Genomic DNA, 19,669 nt, shown 5'->3' with positions numbered 1-19,669 from the left:
TGTATGAATTCCCTGAAAGCGTTATCATTTTGGTAAGAAGAAAACAATATTTTTTCACTGGTAGCTCTGGAGTTTTTGGGTTTTTTGGGGGGAAATTATACCAGTTTCCAAAATTTAAAAAACAAAATGTTGATCTTGCCACCTCCCTGTGCTTGTTCCTGGACAAAAGCATGCCTGTGTCAGCTAAAGCTGTAGCCTACGATAGAGAAAAATTTAGAAAAGTGTCTAAAATTTCTTTTTAGAAAGGAAATAACTGAGACAATAGACAGACTATACCTCTAAGTTTTTTACGTCTTTTTGCCACCTTTTACAACCTTTTACATCCATAACCTTGTTGTGATGTTATGGACCCTGTTCTGCTTACAGTGCTGTAAGCATACCTCCCCTGGGCTGACTTACAATGCAGCAAAACCCATTGCAATGTGAAGACTGTTCTGCCTGCTGCTGCACATCAACCTGGTAAAACGAGATCAGCTGAGCTGTACCCAGCAATGACTGGCTTCTAAATACTGGCCTTGTGCGCCACGGCCACTCTTTTATCTTCTGCACAGCTAGGCAGCTGTGCAGCTCGACCAGCCCCTCTGCCAGCGATGTTTGTTTGGATTAATTAGTTAACATCAGAAAAGCATGTGTCCTACTCATTGCAATGCCTTGCTATGACTATTCATTATGTCGTGATGGGAATGGAAAAAGGCAGCTTTTCTATACCGAAAAGTAAGCTGAAATTAACCCCACTCCCTGTTTCCGTCATCTTGTATTAATGTCAGGGGTAGGTTCCTGGTTCATAACCTTTTATCTCTTGAAAATATTAAACATAAACCACCCTCTGATAAGCAGTGATAGTGCATTTTGTAAGGGGTTTGTAAAACAGATAAGGCAGTTAAGAAATCTGACTTAAAGTTTTCTCTCTGGCTCAAGGGAAGTTCCTGCTCAGTGCGTACAAAATCAGTCTACAGGGCAGAGAATAACAGTAAGCGAATGAAGGTCTGAGGGTAGGTACCATGCCTCTTGCATAATAATTGCAAATTCTAAGTGATAAGAAGAGACAGGAACTGTGGTTTTGTTTTATCATTTTCTGACTCCCCCAATAAATCAGTAAGTGCTCCCCCTGTCTCTTTATGGCCCCTTTGGTGGACGGAGGCATTTTATCTCTGTTAGTGGTTATATCTAGTTATCTGCCTGCCACTGTATGAATTTCCAGTCTATTTGCTAGTAATTTGTCATCAAAAGTTTTAAGTTCAATTCAATTCTAATAATTGTCATATTAAATGAAGACGAGATTTAGTAGCAAAGTTCAGACTAAACATTGGTCAAATCAGTCACCATATGTATCTGCATATCCCACACCAGCCCATAACCCTCAACTGCTCTGCGGTGAGAGGGACACCATATCCCAATATTTCACTTGGCTACTTCAAATTATATTTTTACAACAACTTTCCAGATTTTAATGCCTGGTTTTGTAGCTGGAGCTCAATGCCAGCACTCAACGTGTCTTGGCAAGGTTTATTTTACTATGATTGACTTAACTGATCCTCTATTCACGTACTGTTCCCCGGGTTTTGATGTAAAATAATGGAGATAAAAGGTTTTGCTGCTTCACTAGGAAGTTGAAACCCAGTCAATAACGTAATGCTTGCAAAACACCTTCAGTCTCAGATGACAGCCGTTATCAAAACTCAAGATATTAAAGTAGTAACAGCTCTGAGAACAAAATTTTTCCCACTGTGAGGTGGCAATGGGTGAATATTAAACATGATCAGAGAGAGGAGGGAAATATGTGGATTTTCCTTTGATGCCCAGTGATTTTTTTGGTTTTTTCTGCCAGTTCTTACGGAGTCAAGATTGATCCTCTGACTGCTTTTTCTGCACTGGTGGCACACAGAGTAGCAGCAAGGGCACGTGCCCTTGGTGACCTTTGAGAGGCACAAAGGACAAACACAGCTGAGCCCTGCCAGTAGCTGCCCAAGAAGGCTGGTGAGGCTGGTGGTGGCAGAAAAGAGGAGCTTTTTGAGGTTGAAGACAGAGGGGAGAAAGAATAGCTCTGGGAATTAGAGCAGGAGGTATCTTGGTTTCCACTGTGCCTTTCTATAGGGTTGTTTATTACTATATAGCATGCAACAGAGGGCATGCCTTTTGTAGAGAAAGGTAAACAGGAGTGACCTCAGCGCAATGTTTCAAGCTTTTTAATTAGATCGCCCTTCACATTTTTTATCACGTTTCAGCTAGAGGCCAGACTGCAAATGCTGGCTGCTGCAAAGCCAGGCTGAGCGTGTTCCTACACGCGCGTGTCCCTGCATATTGATAATTCACAAACTTGTTCAGCTTTTTCTTACAATGTTTCCACCAGTGTGTCCTTACTGCTTTACTGTCGTGGCAGGGCGGCTACTGAACTAAGGAACACTGCTGGCTTCAGATACTGAGATCTTTTTCCTCTCTTTTAAAGAAATTATTTCACATACAGGAAAGCAGATGAAGGATGGGAGGCAACTTTTTCATAAAACACAATAGTAGCTCTTCCACAGTCTACAGTATAGGCAATGCTTTACTATCTGAACTATCTGAACTGTAAACTGAAGGTATGTCCTGCTGTAGCCTTCCAGATTTGCAGAGGTTTTCCTGACCTGCCTGGTATGGTTCTGTGCTTTCTTGAGAAAGGTCAGCAGCTTCTTTCATAGACCATGCAAATCTGAAAGGAGCATACTCATATTAATAACTTCTTTTGCTCAGTGGGAAACTTGACCTTGGCTTTAACATGCCTGCTAACGCCATAGAAGTGCTGGATTATCTCTTGTGGGCAACTGCCATTCCCAATTAAAAATTTGTATTACAGAGCTTTAACCCACACATTTCACCCTCTCAGGAGAAAAGGGGTTTTGGGGTGCTTTTTGTTTTGTTTTGTTTTGTTTTGTTTTGGGTTTTTTCATTTACTACCTGGCATTTAGCATCAGGTACACATCTGACTTTTCTGTCTGCAGAATCTGAGCATTTCACCCTTTCTTTGGATTCTCACAGCACTTCTGTGGATCACAAAAGCTTTATTTCATAAATTCCATGTAATAAATAAAGAAATACATACTTAATTACTTCAATGAAATCCTTTTTTTGTTTGTTTTGTTTTTAATAAATGGGAGAGGAAAATTATCTGCCCAGAACCATGCAAGTTAGGCGTAGAAAAGCTAAAAAAGCAAACAAATCATAACTTTCTAGACCATCTCATTCTAACAATTGTTTTCTAAAAAAATCAGGGCGAAGTTCCTACCATTATAAGCCCAGGGGAGTGATGTAATTACAGGAATAAGGGACGTAACATAAGAAAAGTTTTGTGATGAGTATCAGTTTGATCCCCCATATTCACTTCCTTGAATCAAGGCTTAATCAACCACTACAGCATCTGATTTGCCTCTCCTGTGAACCCTCTAGCTTCTGCTGAAGGAACTTCTATTTAGTTTAATTCAGATATACATATAAAAGCAGCTGCTGGTAATAAAATAACACTCCTTATTTTCCAAGTTCATTTCTCACCTGTACTCAAATACTGTCTTAAGGAAGCTACTTTGAATGTTTGTTTTGCTATATTTTTAGGAAAGCTTTTGAAATGTAGTATTTTGAAGAGTATAAAAATAATTAGCCATTTGGAGAATATAATTTGATAAAACAATATATGAAAAGCCCCTGCCTTTTTGTAGCTACATAAAAATTAATTTGCCCACAAAATAATTTTAAACATATTTTGAAAACTTCCTTGAATGCTGCATTTAGTGCAAGGTGCTCTCCCTACCGAAATCCATGGGAAGAGATGTCACCTTCACAACATGACAACCATGAAGAAATAACCTGAACTCCATTCAATGCCATAGAAATACTGAGGCTGTCATGACAACATCGTTTTAGAAATACTTCAGAAATACATTAGAAAGACTACTATTCACCTGTTTGGAATTTTAAAGTCATAACATGCTTTAAACTATCACTGTGATACTTAGAAACAAAGCAAAGGAAAACAAGATATACCTCTGTCCTTGGCTCTCGACTCAATAACTCTTTCTTGACAGTTACAGTGGCAATATTGGTGTAGATAAATACTATTTTATTTTATTTTATTAAATCTACCTTAATGGATAAGTCTTGCCTATTATACAGCAGTCTTTCTTCATCAATGAAGACATTTTAATGAAGACAGCAGTAACAAATTTTATCCAACACAGTAACATTCCTGGCTTTATATAAAATAGACCGTCTAATCAGGAGAAATTACTATACATGGTTTTAAAACTGTGGATTTAGCTAGTCTCTTTTCATGTCTGTGACCATCGACACAATAAGCCACATGACTTTTTGGCATGTAAATACCCAAATCACTAAACACAAGTCCCTAATGTTTACCAAAGTCACCACACTTTTTCAGTGTTGTTGGTTACTTTAAACTCATAATGTTTTCAAAACACATGTTGGCATGTGAAATGAAAATCATCAGAAGAAAACAACCACAAGCACAGCTTTCAATTATGCAAGGTTTAACAACGTCAGATGTTCTTTTTTGAAAGAGTGAGCCTTATGTACTGAGTCTCAGAGAGCAAGAAGCACAGTTATCCGAAAGTCAACCTCATTTTTTGGGCTCTGAGAGAATGTCAACTAAGACTACTGTGATTCCTCCAGTGCAACATTTCAAGAGGATGCTAGATCTAAATGGATTCTGGATTTCATTTATTTAAACAAATAGCATGCTTATTGAACCATCTTCTTTACAGGTCTTCACCTGGGAAAAAAATGGGGTAGACATTTGCAAAACTGCCATGATGTACCCCTTACATTCAAGGTGGGATACAGTTCCCACATTCAGGCATGTCATTTTAGATGTCTGTCTGCTTGTAAAGAAGCTGTCCAGCTCCCATTACTGTCAGTGAAGATCTAGTCTATAGAGCAAGTGAGATATCCAGTGCAGAGAACTGGTCAGCTCACCTTAAAGGAGATATCTACATTACTGACTAGACTCCTGTTGACTACAATGGGAATTTGGACATACACGTGCAAGCATCAACATGTAGTTGCATAAATGTAGATGTCTGAGTTTGTCAGCTGAATCCCATTCCCAGTGTAGGCTGTAGAGGAGAGCCAAGTGCAGACCTGTAATTTTCCAAAGAGAATTTTAATCCTCCCTCATTAGCAAGGAGAATTTGCTAATCACCAGATGTCTAATCTCACCTGTAAAACCACTTCATGTTGTGCACATAACTCCATGTTAATTGGCCCAAAACCAGGACTCAAAGTGCTGTGCCAGTTATTGGACTTCCCACCAGCACAGCTGTGTCTCCTCTCTCCTGCTGCAGCAAGGATTGTGTCTTGGCACTAGGGCACCCTTTTCCTCTGGGAGACCCACGACCCACAACCAGGACAGCAGGAATTTAGATGTTGTGTGTCTCACAGTGTTCTGAACTGCTGGTGGAGAAGGGCTTCTCACCCTCCCTCTTGATCATTTTTAGCACTTCAGTAAATCTTGGCTTTGTTCTGTTCCATGACTGGACTTCTATGTGCTTTTGGCAAGGAAGGGATTGTTCCCTGTTGGACTCCGGTTAAAGCTATCATAAGCTCATGCTGGGGTCTGGGACTTAGAAAGAGACAATAATAGCTTTCTTGATTAAAAAATAAATAAATCACCAAGATCTCAGGAGAAATAACTGGATCCTGAGCCTACCAGGTTTATAGGTACAGGAATGTTGTAGGATGTTGCATACCACAGCATCACAACACAACTGGCTTGTAATTGTAAAAGTAAATGACAAATATATAAATTGTGTCCTCCTAATGGTTATAGGATAGCATCCAACATAAACAGTAAAAAAAAAAAAAACAACAAAAAGCCTCAATGCATACACAGTGATACTGTCTGAAAGCTCCTCCCGATTGCTGTCTTGGACATATGGTACACATTCACTTGTAATTCATTAAAAGCTTTTTTGAATGACATCAAAAAGGGAAATACACAGCACATATTGACCTCAAGGATATTTAGTAATGGGTAGTGCAGCTGGGATTGTCTAATTATTTCCATAAGTATCAGTTCATCAGAATAGTAAACTGAGTCCTAGTGAATGACACAGACTGTTATAAGAAGGATCAGGAGGGATTTTTTTTTTTCATTGACCTAAATAAATTTGCATCTGTTAATAAATCAAAGTAACATTTGAGTAACAAATATTTTAAAATTTTATCTCTTCTTTGAGTTTACTTTTGGTGAAACTGATTTCAAATACTTACTTTTTAGAATATCTACTTTACTATCATTCTGCTATGCAACTAAAGATGCCATAAAATGAAGTATTTCTTCTCTGAACAGAAGTTATTTTAGGGGCCAGTTAATTAACTGATGTGCTACCTGAATTTATTCCTATACTAAGTCACTCATTAGACAATTCCGAGACCATTCAGGAGCTTCAAACAAATTTTGGTAGTACAGCAGAGATAATTTGCCATACTTTTTAAAAGAATAATTAGCAAATACATGGCAGTAGTTACAATTACTTTCAGCGTTCCTACCCCTATTATATACAAAGGCACGTAAAGGAAGATTAATATACTTCAAAAGCTAGTCTCCGATAGTCTAATCTTTTTTGGCAGGCTGTTGTTAACTAGAAAAGCCTAATCATTTCCTGAATCTTTAAGAGCTGTTCAGGTGCGTTCTTGTGCATACCTTGGAAGCACCAACTCCTCCTTAAAAGGAAATATCCTTCATCAGACCTTTTTGATGCCCATGTTAATTTAGGTCCAACCAGAAGTTCATTAGAGCACTTGTAATCTGTTTAGAAACTAGTACAAGGAAAGTTTAGTGAAAGTCTAAGCATGACTGTGCAGTGATGCATACAGAAATGTAAACTTACATAACTAGTTTAATATTGCAAACACAGTTAGAACTAAAAGTTCAGCACTGCATAAAAGCAGTACAGACAGTCCTGATCTAGAGGTTATGTCAACAGGACAAAACCCAAGATCTGTATGTAACTAGCCCCCTTGGTTGCCTGAGCACTCCTCAGTCCATGTGAAGGGTTTCCTTCACTCTTGTGAGCATAAATTGTTAAAGATTACACTGGAGAAAACATGTCCTAAACTGCCTGTCAGCTGAAGAACTGGATCAGAAATGTATGGGAAAAGGAGATAGTATTAGATCCCAGCCTGCAGAGTATGAAGATAACTAAGGTCAGTGAATACTGTTACTTCTTAGGTGGAAGGAGGAAGTAGAAAAGGGAGATTTTAAGTGATAACTGAGAGTCTACCACACAGTATCCCAAAAGGGAGGATATTTAGAAGATGCCAGCATCTGCCTTTTAAGCACTGGAGTTTGACTAAGCCAGCTTTGGGACACAGAGTCCTTGCTCTGCCTCTCATCACAAGCTATCTGTGTGACAGAGAGGTGTAATACTTTGTTCCTCCCCTCAGCACTCTGTCAGTCTTGTTCCCTCTGAACCAGATCACGGTGCCATGGTAGCCAGCACCAGGAGTAGCCACCATGGACATGGCAGTCTGAAATGCAGGAATCACTCACTGGCAGAAATCCTACTGCTTTTGTCTGAAGTGCCAAAGTATTTTTCCTCAGAAGAGATTACGACTCAGTACATGTGAATGAGCTGCCATGGAAAAAAAAAAACAGCTACCCCAAAGGAAAACAATACTGTGACCACAGAATACAACTTTATGAGCAGAACTAACATCTTCTCTAACACAAGAGATTTAAGCCAGGTTTATAATTAGGGTAATTTATTCTGGTGATCAGTTGTAGTCTGTGCACAAGTACTATAAGGCAGCTGCCTTCAGAAATTTGCCCCATCTCCTCTATTCCAAGATAATTCCTCATTAATCCTAGGATGCCTTTTCCTATTTGGGCCCTCAGGGACCATATAACTTGGAGGTGACTATGAAGTGTAATGTTAGGGGATACCCAGGATTTTCAGTGTTCATGGCATGGAAAAAAGTTTGTGAACATCTAAACAAAGAAAAAAAAAAAAAAAGTGGTTTTGGACTGGGGGAAGTGCTGATTCCAGCTGCACAGGCAGGTGCTGCAGCTCTTGGAAGACAGAACAACCATGGTGTGGAGCTGGTAGGGAAAGCAGGTGATTTAGGAAAAACTGTGCCCTTGAACTGCATGGCATCAGATCTAGCCCAGTCCTGATACAGCCAACCTCTCCATCAGTTGGGAGCTGTCCATATATGTTATTTAAATGGGAAGCCCATTTTTATTTCTCTTCTTAAGAGTTTTATTTCAGTTAAGGTTAAATGCTTTACGCGTATCTTCAAACACTTATCTTTTGCCTCTGCTTTTCAAACTTGCCTTTTCCTGGATTAAATAGTATCAGTGGAAGGTCACTGTTAGCACACATTTGCAAAAAAACAAACCAAACCAAACCAAAAACAAAAGCACCAACTCCATTTTAACCATGGTCTGTCCTGGCAAGGGAAGCACCCAGTGATATGCTCATAGGAGTCATAAAGTGCATGATCGGTGAGCAGGGATGTTTACACTGATCCCTTCAGATGAGAAGGACAGCATTTTCTGACCTTTGGGAGCATATGAACATTTAGTCAGGACATCATTTGGTAGTAAACACATGCTACCTGTATGAATAACACCTGTTTGATTCAGTCACGTTATTTAAATTATATATATGTACAAAATGCCAGATTATTGGAGAGGGAGAGGCTACAGCAAAAGAGAGAAAGGTCCTTGCCTCAAGAATTGGCATTGCATTGAGAAATACAAACAGTTAAAGGAAAGTAATTGTCACTTGGTAATTCCCTCTGACAGTCTGAGACTAAAGAATAAATTAACTGAAATTCTCTGTGCTGTCCACACCCTGTCCAGCGTTGTGCAGTACATTCAAAATGTTGTCAAAGAAAGGGTCTTGACTGATGCTACCCTTGTAGTAAAGACATCTGATATGTTCTTCACATTTTCATATGTGAACTGTTGATTCACCATCATCTAACTCTTTGGTGTGAGATGGCTGAGTCCTAAAAAAGACCCTTCAGAAACAGAATATGAGATTTCTACCCACACAACTTCATTCCCGGGTTATGTCAGTAAAACATTATGAAACCCTACCAGTGAACAAACCACATCAGTAGTTGAATCTACACTGCTAAAAACACTTAACTCCTGAAGAGGTCTATCACCTTCATGGTTTCAACAGCTTGTATCCACTTTGTTCAGAAATAGCCCCTCTGGAATAGCCTGGCCTTTTCCATGGTTTCTATGGCCTACTACTTAGTCTGAGTTTCCTTTGCATCTCATGTGGTGCACCCAAACCCCCAAGACATACTGATTACTCCTTGTCTTTTAACACTCCATAGTGCTGTGTATGAGTGCTGAACTGTCACAATGTCACAATGACATTACACAGAAGGCAAAAACACAGAGAGATATTTTTATAGCCCAAATTGAAGGCTATGTGTTGCATGCTCCAGGATATATTGTGACAGCGTGCAGAAATAAGGGCACAAGGACCATGTTCCAGGACTGCAGAAGATATAAAGAACCAAAACTGTTCTATAGAAATTAGTTCTTAGGAGCAAACGTGGGAACAAACTATTCTCAAAACCAAACCCACTTTCATCTGAAAAATGAATTAATTGGTTCAGTCCAAGAAGCAACCTGGAAGTTAATGTATACTCCATGTCAATGATCCACCCCAGGATATGGACTAGGCAGTGAAGTCACTCTACCACTTGTTCAGTTTTCAACCTCTCACTAGCAGAAATCTTCACCAAAACTGTAGCCACCTGTTCCACAGACTCAGTTTACATCTAACCTCATGTCTTTAACCAAAATACAATTCCATTTTGCCTTTCATCATGTTTATCAGCACAACAGAGAAAATAAAGCCAGTGAGGATCTTGGAAGACAATTCCATCTTTTCCCAGTCCTCAAGTTAAAATCAACTATACAAAAGTTTTCCTTGTAGACAACTGCTTGACTTGACCTTAAAAAAAAAAAAAAAAAAAAAAAGAAATTAACCAACAGCTCCAACAGACACCAACAGCTCCACCAGTAATCTGGCCCAGTGCTTAACTATCCATACAATTAATTGCCATTTTCCTAATTTTTTTTTTTTTCTTACTGTAATTCAGTGCTACAGCAGATCTGGAAGACACCGGATTACATTGCTTTTGCAAGAGTCTCTCATATTTTTCTAAAATGAATCGCATGTTTTCCACTGCACCAAACCCAGTTCCATCTGTTTTTTCTCAGAGGCCATGTCCTTTATACCCCTTCAGTTTTGCTTTCTTCCGTAATTCCTATCACCCATATCTTTCTTGAAATAATCAAAAATTAGACATAGCAGTCCAGCTAAGGACTTAACAGTGCTATGCAGAGAAAAAACTACTCCATGTGTTTCACATATGACTCTTCTGCGCTTTTGTGAATTTTTCTTTTTTTTCACAGCGGTTTGACATTTTTGGCTTTTGTTCAGTTTTCCATCCAGTATATCTCCTAGATGCTATTCTGCAGAAAATCGGCCTACAAAATCGTTCCCAACCTCTACTTATTGACAGACTATTCCTACACGTGGATCTTGTGCTTCTGCATAGAAAGAATGACCTCTTTGTGTTTCAAATCCATAACAAGTTTGTAGCAATTGCCAACTTGTTTTACCCCCTTTGCCTTTAGAGTGCTTTTCCATGAATAACAATAATTTTCTATTCAAACTTATTTTCTTTATTCTGTTGTCATTCCTCTCTTTTTTTTTAAAGAATCATCAACATTATAATTTCGTCATCACTTTCATGCAAATGTTCTTCCTTGATTGCATTCTACTGTAGAAAAACCCATCTTCAGTTACTTCTCTCACCTCTTGAAAGAAAATTTTGTTCCCAGAACTTTCCAAGAATTTAAGAGATATTTTTTCCCTCTTGCCTGTGTTGCCCAACAGATGCCCAGGCATGTAATGGTCTCTCTAGTCCTTTCCTTTAGCTAGACTAATGAAACATCATCTTCTTAATACTCCTGGTCTGATGGACCAAAACCGACTAGTTTGTCTTTCTCCTGATGCAGGGAAAGCCCTAGAATAAGTAACTTGCTTACATAAGGCAGCTCCTCTGCCCTTAACCTTTCTTTCCTCCCTGTCTTTCTGGAATAGGTATATAACTCGACATTTATTCCTGCGAACTCTCTCTATAGGTCTTTATTGACTTAACTCACCATTTTGATAATGTAGGAAGTTTCCCTGTTTAAGGTACACCAAGTGTTCAGCAGAGTGACTGCCTTTAGTGCTTCCTATGACCTTTACTTATACCACTTAATTACTTACAGGAAAAAAGAAAATATTTCTTTCATAGGAAAGCAATGAACCACATTGACTTGACCTTTATTTTAAAGGCAAGAAGAATTATAGTAATCATTTAAGAAATGTGCAAATTCTTCACACTTAGCAGTTAAGTCTTTCCTAAAACAGACATGCAAACTTCATAGGAGGGAATAAAATGCATTGCCTTGGTTTTTTTTTTCCTTTGACAAAACGTGTATTATGGAGAACTTGTAAAACACACATCAGGCTCAGTAAATTCTCGCAAGTTGTTCTGGTTAGAAACAATTATGATTAAATAGCTGTCTTTGATGTAACTCCGTTTAGTTAAAAGAATCAGATATGTTCCCGCTCTCTGGTTTCTGGAAAACCACAAATAATTGTTTTGCTCCGTTACAGAATTAGGACTTTTGGACAACATAGCTCAGTCTTTCTCAGGAAGTTCAAGAAGTGTTGTGACATATTTCTTTACACTACCCGATTTTTAATTCTTCCAACACGCACCTCTAGCCAGATTTTCTCCATTCATTGCACCAAATCCCTGACAGCTCTGCAGGTGCCAATGCTACAGTAGTACACGTCACTTGGTTTTGGTTCGGAGAATTACGACATTTTAGTTAGCTGCTCCCTGTAAAGAAACTAGAAAACTTCTTAACTTCTGGTTTGCAAATGTGATTTCTTTCCCCAGCCTAACCAATGGTGTAATTAAGCTTACCTTAGCTTAACTTAGTCAACAGAATTTACCCCTCTCCCATTTCCCCAGCTGGTATCCTGAAACTATGGGCTTTCCGTTTTGTACTACCCCATCTAGGTTTAGCATTAACTGCTGTGACAGAGAAGGGGCAAAAACCTATAATCTCTGAAGGACACAGAAGTCCACAGCTGCTCCACAAAAGACTCCTTTTCATCCCCTGTGGGTATTGGATATTATCAGTTTATATAGCCCTACTTGGATCAGTCAGGCAGTGGTGGAGGTAACTCTGCCTCTCAGACATTCATTAACCTTAGGCAGAATCTTTCCAATAATTTTTATGTTGACAAAAGTTAACGATGTAGGATGCATTCATAATTCCCATATTCATAACCCAAATGGTCAACATTCATAACCTATTACTCAAGGAATTCAGTGAAGAATGTTGGGTGATAATGAGCCACTCCTTTTATGCCCACGAAAACACGACCTTGTCTCAGAGTAAGGCTGCAAGTACAGTGCCATGACTACAGCTACTACCAGTGTTTATTAACATTACTGTTGAGATTGAGTACAATACATATATGTCCCTGTGCTACTATAGATATGCGGGTGCTGATTACAATTAATGGTGACTAGCCCACAAAGCCTGCAATATCAGTGTTCCATTTTGGTCTGATTTCTGACAAAAAAATCAAAAGCCAGAACTTCTTAAATTTATTTTTAAGCCTTTCCTGGCTGAATCAGAGGCACAACACAAATGCAAAAGTCACAAAGCAACTAACACTAAAGGACAGTGAGTGAAGACCTTTTATAGCTCCGTCCTGTTAATTACAACCCAGCTACATGGAAAAGGTAGGTGTTCACCTGTGATTAAGGTAATAGGTCAAATACTAGCCCTGAGTCCGTGTGTGTTGCTTGTAGGTGCAGGCTGGGTGTTTTGCTGGTGCTCTTCTGGTCTGTTGTAGAAGTCAAAAAGCAGTAATGAGCTACAACGCTTGTAAGATATAACATGCTTTCTTTGTATTTGACTGTTATTTTGAAGGAATGTTCCAGTAAAATGGGGTGTCTACTACTTTTGCATACCATAAATTGTATTCTTTTTAGTGTTAATGCTTTGCTAGACAAATGAATTCTTATTTCTAAGTTGTGTTCTGGGGTGTTTTTTTGGTGGGTTTTCTATTTGTTTATAGTAATGTTGGTCTTATAGTTAATAGTTCTTTAAAGTAAATATCTCTTCTACTTCAGTCAGTTATGACTGGTGTTAATTAATAATATTTGACTGTATTTAATTTTGCTTTTCCTCTCACTGACTGTTTCTGGATAGATGAACAAGACATGTGGAGGCACGGGTGTATATTGTCTGTTTGGAATAAAATACTTTTCAGATGCAGTGAATGTTTTCTAAAGCTCCACACATATTTTTGGATAAAAGAACAAATAGCATTTCTTCTCAAAATCATGTTATAATATTTTACCTTAATGTCACCCTCACCCCCAGAACTATAAGGGCATTACTGTGAGCTATCATTTCGTGTCTTGCTTTGTTGCTTTCTTTTATTGATGGGAGTCTTATCTACTTGACACATGTGTTTTAGTCCTGAACATTTGCTTCTGCAAAATGTTAGACTGTGCTAACTTATTTTTTACTGAAGTACAGAGTAGTTAACTGTAATTAGATTATGAGTTGATGTTTCTCAGTAAGTTAGATCAGGAATCTTTTTCCAGGAGATTTTTTCTTGTTTTTTCTTGCTCCTTTTTTTGTTCATTTTCTTTCTTTTTTTTTTAATCTGCTTGTTCATGGTTTGGTTTGTTTATCATCCTCACTTTGGAGATGATCATTAACCTGCATAGAGTATAACACCACTCTCAAAGGAAGAAACGGTGGGAGGCAGGCGGGAGGAAGCTGCTTTCTTCTCAACACCCCATGCTTCTCTTTCTTGCACTATCGGTTGCTGGCACTGCTCATCTTGCATACCCTTTTTGGACTGAATTCTATGCAGGGGGATGCTGAGGCTTTCTCTTACCAGGCATGCAGTGTGTAGGACAATGGATTTGGATTGTAATTGACACTTAATTGCTACTGTGTGTGAATAACTGATAATGAAGCTTTGAAAAGTGAAAGTGTGTGTGTGTTTCAGAGGTACCAAACACTCCCTAGCTGCCAGTGATCCCCAGTAAGGTGTGTGGGTGCTTAGCAGCCCTGAAAACTGGTCAGAGAGAGTTGTTTGGGTTCATAGTACCCCCATTCTTCTACTTAACTACTTATGTGCTCTGTCAGCTCCACGCTAGCACCAAATCCAGTCATTTGCTTTCTAGGTGGGGTGTTCCTATGCTTAATAATTTAAGTGTGATTATAGTTTCTTCTGAAAATAAGTTAATCACCCGTTCTAACAAAAACTGAGGCACGGTGAGGAGTTGGTCTCACTCCCATTGAGATGAATAAGAAAAAACCTGTTGCCTTTGGTGAAGGAAATACTGTGCACAGCTGTGAACCTTTGGGCTGGGACAGCAAAGTACTTCAGTTTACTGTTTTCTCTCCTGAAAATCTGTAAACTCAGATTTTTTCATAGCAGCAGAAGCCAAAGCTTTTGATAATTCTCTGGAACGTAGCACAGCTGTAGATGTATGTTATGCAGGCTTAATGTTGAGTTGGTAATATAAACTCTAGGTAGTGCTTATGAGATAAAGTAATAATAGCTCTAACATGTAGGAGTTTGAATCTAACTGAATGTATAGGGTCCCAATGTGCAGGAGGTGATGATGCCTAATGCCTTTTATGCTGACCAACATGTAAAATGTAACCCAAATCCCATGGGGAATGCAGAAGAGGGAAGCCTGAATTAGGCAGAGTTACTTGTTACTTGAGAATAACTTCAGCTAGTAACTAGTTTACTTATCTGGGGCTTGGCTTTAGGATAATGGCATTTGAGTGGCTGGGAAAATAACGTTAGTTTCCGTAAACACTAAAGGCGTTAGTGGAAGCAGGTGGTACAGATTCCAGCCCGTGAGGGTGGGACTGGGGAAGGGTTCCTGCTGGCCTGTGAGGTAAATCTGTTTACCTGATTTCTTCCCGGGGGGCCAGGGCAAAAAAAAAACCAAAAAACCAACACTCCCGAGCTAATCTGAAACAAGAAAGAGCCTTACTTGTGCCAAAACAAAGCCCCACACAAATTGCTGGGAAAAGATGGGGACTAAATAAGCAAAATGCAATGCTTTGCTTCTCTTAAAAACAGTGCGTTCAGCTAGTTTTGCTTTTCATGTCATTTGGGAGTGGGAAATGAAAACACTTATTTTTAATAACAATTCTTAGTTCAAATTCATCAGTATATCTTTGCTCTTAGCCAGAACTTGCTGAATGCACTCAAGCCATGCCCAGGTTCGGTACGGCCTTGCAGACAGCTTTCACAGGCCTGACTGTGACAAGTGGCTCTTCTCCAGCTGCCCGCTCACCGCGGCTTGGCGGCGGTGTGCCAGACTAAATCCCCCCTGCTCCAGCCAGGGCGAGACCCGGCCTGGAGAGCGCTCCCCGACCTCGGGGCGGCTGGCGGGGCCGGCGGCCTGCGGGCCCTCGCCGGGGGGGCTGCCGAGGGCAGGCGCCCGCCATACCGGGGGAGCCTCTCGGCGGGCCCCGCTGCCCCGGCGCCGCCCGCCCGGCCCGCACCTGAAACCCGAGCCGAGGGCGGGCGGGAGGGCGGGCGGCGCCCAACGCTATAAAGGCGCGGCCGGGCGGAGCGCGGGGGCGTGGGCGCTGCGCCCCGCCGGGGCGGCGTGAGGGGCGCGGGCACCGAGCGGGCTGTGCGGTAAGCCGAGATAACGTGGGGGGAAACACCGCCGGGAATCTGCCAAAAAAGGATGTTTAAAGAAACTTTTTTTTAAAATGTCCGTTTGATTATTCATTTTGTTATTGATATTATTTTAGCCTTCATCAAATTAATGTGTGTGGGGTTTGCCTTTTTTTTTTCTTTTTTTTTTTTCTTTTAATCTATATATGTGATACATCAAGAAAAGCCCAGGGAAACTTGGAGCATCAGCCATTTACCGCCTCTAAATCTTGCTCTGCTGGTGTATGGTGTAATGTATGGCGTGTGTCTGTAGTCTTTATGGCTACAATCACGCTCATGTTATGACTGCTCAACAAGTTTTAATCAACCATAAGATAATGAGGGAAATCATCTGTTCTGTAATAGATCCTCCACAATAATTTCTGTATAAATGATCTAGGGATTTAGCATAGAAGGCTACTAAAACTGGCTCCTGACTTAGGTTCCATTGGAATAGTCTGCACTGTTCTTAATAAAGTAGTTACTTATCGCACTGTTACGTACATTTCTTTAGTCATTATATTTAAGTAAGACAATGCTGAGAGCAAAATGTAATGTGTCATGGAAAAACCCACAAATATTTTAATGCAAACTCTTTACATATCTACTAGTTCTAAACGCCTATTGCTCTTTTAATGCAGGTTTTGATTAATGTGACTTTATCTCATAAGCATACGACAAACAACAATGGTGGATCCCCTTGACACTGGTAAGCCACAGGTCTGAAAGCTGTGTGTGTTTGAGGGATATATTCCAAGGCTCCAAATCTAAAGGTACATTTTAAGTCTTTACTGATTGCCATATGGTTTTACTGAAGACAATACATTTCTAGTGAAATAAAGCCACCACCTAGAAAATGTTTATGCATGAATCATTCCACCAAGTTCAATAAAATTCATTTACATGGGTAAAACTCTTTAGGTGAGTCCTAGCCTAGGCATGGAAATGCTCCTAAGATCAGCTCAATAAGGTGGAAGCACATCATTGCCTTCAAATGGTTGTCTGAACCACTGTTTATAGACTGATGTTAAAAACAGTATGTGGAAAATTCTACTCGTAGCAAGTCAGCAGTTAAAGTAAAGGTAAACTGGGGGTGGCTGGTGTGTGGAGCCTCTGTTCTCCCCATGCAATTCACAGCTGGCTCCCTACTGTGGTTGCTCATCAGTTTCTTTACCCATGTATTACATCTCATTTTCTGCATTTAGAATCATAAGCTTTCTGGAGTAGGATTCTTCTTTTGTGTAGCTTTCTAAAGCCTCTTGCACAAAGGAAGTGGGACATGTGGCAACTGCAATACAAAGAAATAATTAAGATGGTTATTACAGGCAAAGGCATGATTCTTCCCTTAACTCACATCTATTCCATGTTACCTAGAGCAATTATAACCTTCACTATAAGCAATTCTGCTTGTTTCGGTTTCCTCTTATTTGCATTAAGTTGTGTAGGTGTTTGCAGTTAATTCTTGCTTTTAGCCTTTGATAGCCTTTCTGTATAAATATATTTTAATTGTAAAAAATGAAGCTTGTTTCCATTTGAGAAATGGAGCTGGAAGCTTTTTTCTGGAGTAAGGGAGATAAACTGAAAAGAAAGGAAGTCTCAAGAAAGATTCACCAAGAACATGAGGGAAAAACTGTTCATTAGGATTTAAATGCTAAAGAATCAGCAGGAATAGTTGCAAGAAATTGGTTCAAAAGATGAGTTATTACGTTAAAAAGAAAAAAGTCTGCTTTTTATTTCACAGAATCTGCAAGCAGGGGATATGACAACCCTTCTTTCCAACATGATGAAAATCTTGAACAAAGTGACCAGTTAAAGCCCAAAAGAAAAAAGTAGGTATTCTCTTCTTTGAACTTAACACATTGCCCACTCATGTCCTGAGTGTATGGAATGGGGGGAGTTTAACATGGCTTTGCTAGAAAAAAATCATTTTAACTAGTCTTGTTTTCCCCTAGGAAGGAAAATGAGAAGACAGAGAAACGTGTGGTTGGCATTTGTGAACTGGTTAGTGTCCAGTTTGATGATCTGCGTTGTATTTTCTTTATTTGCCATTGTGAGTTGTTTATGAATTATAATTAATAGGCAATTAAAAATTGGAGAAGAAGCCTGACGCCTATTGATGCTAGACCTCTTTAGAATCGATTAGGTCAGATTCTTCCCTTGGTGTATTGGTAGCACTGATAGCAGTTTACCTTAGTGCTGTTGGAGGATGAAGCTCACCCCTGCTAAGGCTGATCTAGCACATATATGCTGCACCGTCCCTTGCCTTATCTCTATAAAGGATTTTTTCCTGTGTTTGACATCCGAGGGATCTAGTCTTTGAGAGAACCAGTGATATGGTTTTGTGTAAGTTTTCCACACAACAGCTATTTCCAAATAACTTACACGTGGACTTGTTTATTCTGGAACAAGATAAGTTTTATTCTTTGGTTTATTCCATGTCCATTTACACTTTGGAAGAGGGTTAGGACAGTGAGGAATAAAATGTTCTGATTTCAGATTAACCACATCCAGGAATAGCTAAGGCAGTTTAAATTCACATCCTTCTTTAAACCAAACAAATGTTCAAGGGTAGACAAGCCTTAAGATACAATCTCTGCTGCAAACATTTTTCTGCTAGCAGATATAACCCAGGTGCTGGTCAATAACTCATTCTTGTTTACATTTCAAAGGCATTATCTTAGTAAATATGTAACTTTACTGGAACACAAAATGCAATATATTATACAGAGAAGATCATCACTTAGACACATGTAGGTCATATGCTTTGGGGTTTACTTTCCTGCTGAGTTGGGGAAGAACCGTGTGTCCTGCCAATATTCAATTAGCAGCCTTACTAAGTACTGATTTAAAGATGTAAGGGGACCCACTACAAAATTCTGATGTTCTGAATTTACCTTCAGTTGGTGTGTTGTTGCTACTTAGATTATGTAGGCAGAAACAAAGCATGTTCTGTAAGTCTTCTGTACTGTAACAAATACACACGCTCTCAGGCATAACTTCGCTCTCTGTTTTTAATGCTTATGTAGTTTTGCTATGCTGACTGGGTGGATGTCCTTCTGATGGCAGTTGGTTTGATCGCAGCTGCTGCAAATGGTACTGGATTGCCACTTATGATCATTGTCTTTGGAGAGATGACAAACAGCTTTGTGCTGAGTGGTGTGAAATCAAATATGTCAGAAGGTAAAAAGTTAAAACTAGACTTCTGTATTTACCAGTTATGTTTTGGTACAGGGGCTAAGATTTTTTCCCTCCCCAGACTATGCACTGGTGCACATCTAAACAAGCATGTAATGAGCAAAATTCATCCTGCTGCAAATGACCCAGTCATTTTAATCCATCTCTAATGGCTAGGCCAGGAAAAAAAAATTGCATTGGATGTGCTCTTTATGAATGAGCTTCAACATCGGTAAGATAGTAAGGAGCATGACTGCCTTCTGTATTGTCAGTTATCAGGCACTAATTACTGGAAGCCCCTTAAAAATAAATGTGTGTTTTCCAAATGATTTTTTTGTTTTGCAAAACTCTACTTGCAAAATAATAAAAAAAAAATTCCCAAACTGATGACCCTAGATTGCCAGGAGTTATTTTCTACATGTAATACATTGACAAATATTACTACTTTTTTCCCCCTACACAGATACTTCAGTAAATAGTTCCAGCTGTTCATTGATTCCAGGCATAGATATAGAAGGTGAAATGACAAAGTAAGAGTCTTTGTAGTTATTCTGTCAAAGGAGTATTGGGGGATTGTCTTTTACTGTGTTATCCCTTTGAGCAGAAGCCAAATGTTTGATTTCTCAAAAAGGCTTCCCAATAATGTATCAGAAGCTTCGGTATTTACTTTGGTGGGGTAAATGAAG

The 19,669-nt window shown here is 39.4% G+C and overlaps 1 protein-coding gene across 2 annotated transcripts in view; it reads left to right on the top strand.

The window, feature by feature from the left end:
* The window catches only part of ABCB5 (ATP binding cassette subfamily B member 5), a 59,703-nt gene that overhangs the window by 8,157 nt on the left and 31,877 nt on the right, over nt 1-19,669 (top strand). The window contains exons 2-6 of one of the 2 annotated variants that reach the window (XM_040593791.1): nt 16,451-16,518; nt 17,551-17,638; nt 17,762-17,810; nt 18,836-18,989; nt 19,447-19,513. In XM_040593791.1, the coding sequence (XP_040449725.1) occupies nt 16,497-16,518; nt 17,551-17,638; nt 17,762-17,810; nt 18,836-18,989; nt 19,447-19,513 (380 nt within the window). In that variant the 5' untranslated portion in view covers nt 16,451-16,496. Of the gene's footprint in view, nt 1-16,450; nt 16,519-17,545; nt 17,639-17,761; nt 17,811-18,835; nt 18,990-19,446; nt 19,514-19,669 lie in introns of those variants that run through there. The other variant, XM_040593792.1, reaches the window with a different exon arrangement.

Source organism: Falco naumanni, chromosome 4 (assembly GCF_017639655.2).
Source record: "Falco naumanni isolate bFalNau1 chromosome 4, bFalNau1.pat, whole genome shotgun sequence".
Taxonomy (NCBI): domain Eukaryota; kingdom Metazoa; phylum Chordata; class Aves; order Falconiformes; family Falconidae; genus Falco; species Falco naumanni.
The sequence above is the reverse complement of the archived record's forward strand: the minus strand, read 5'-3'. Positions and strand labels throughout refer to the sequence as shown.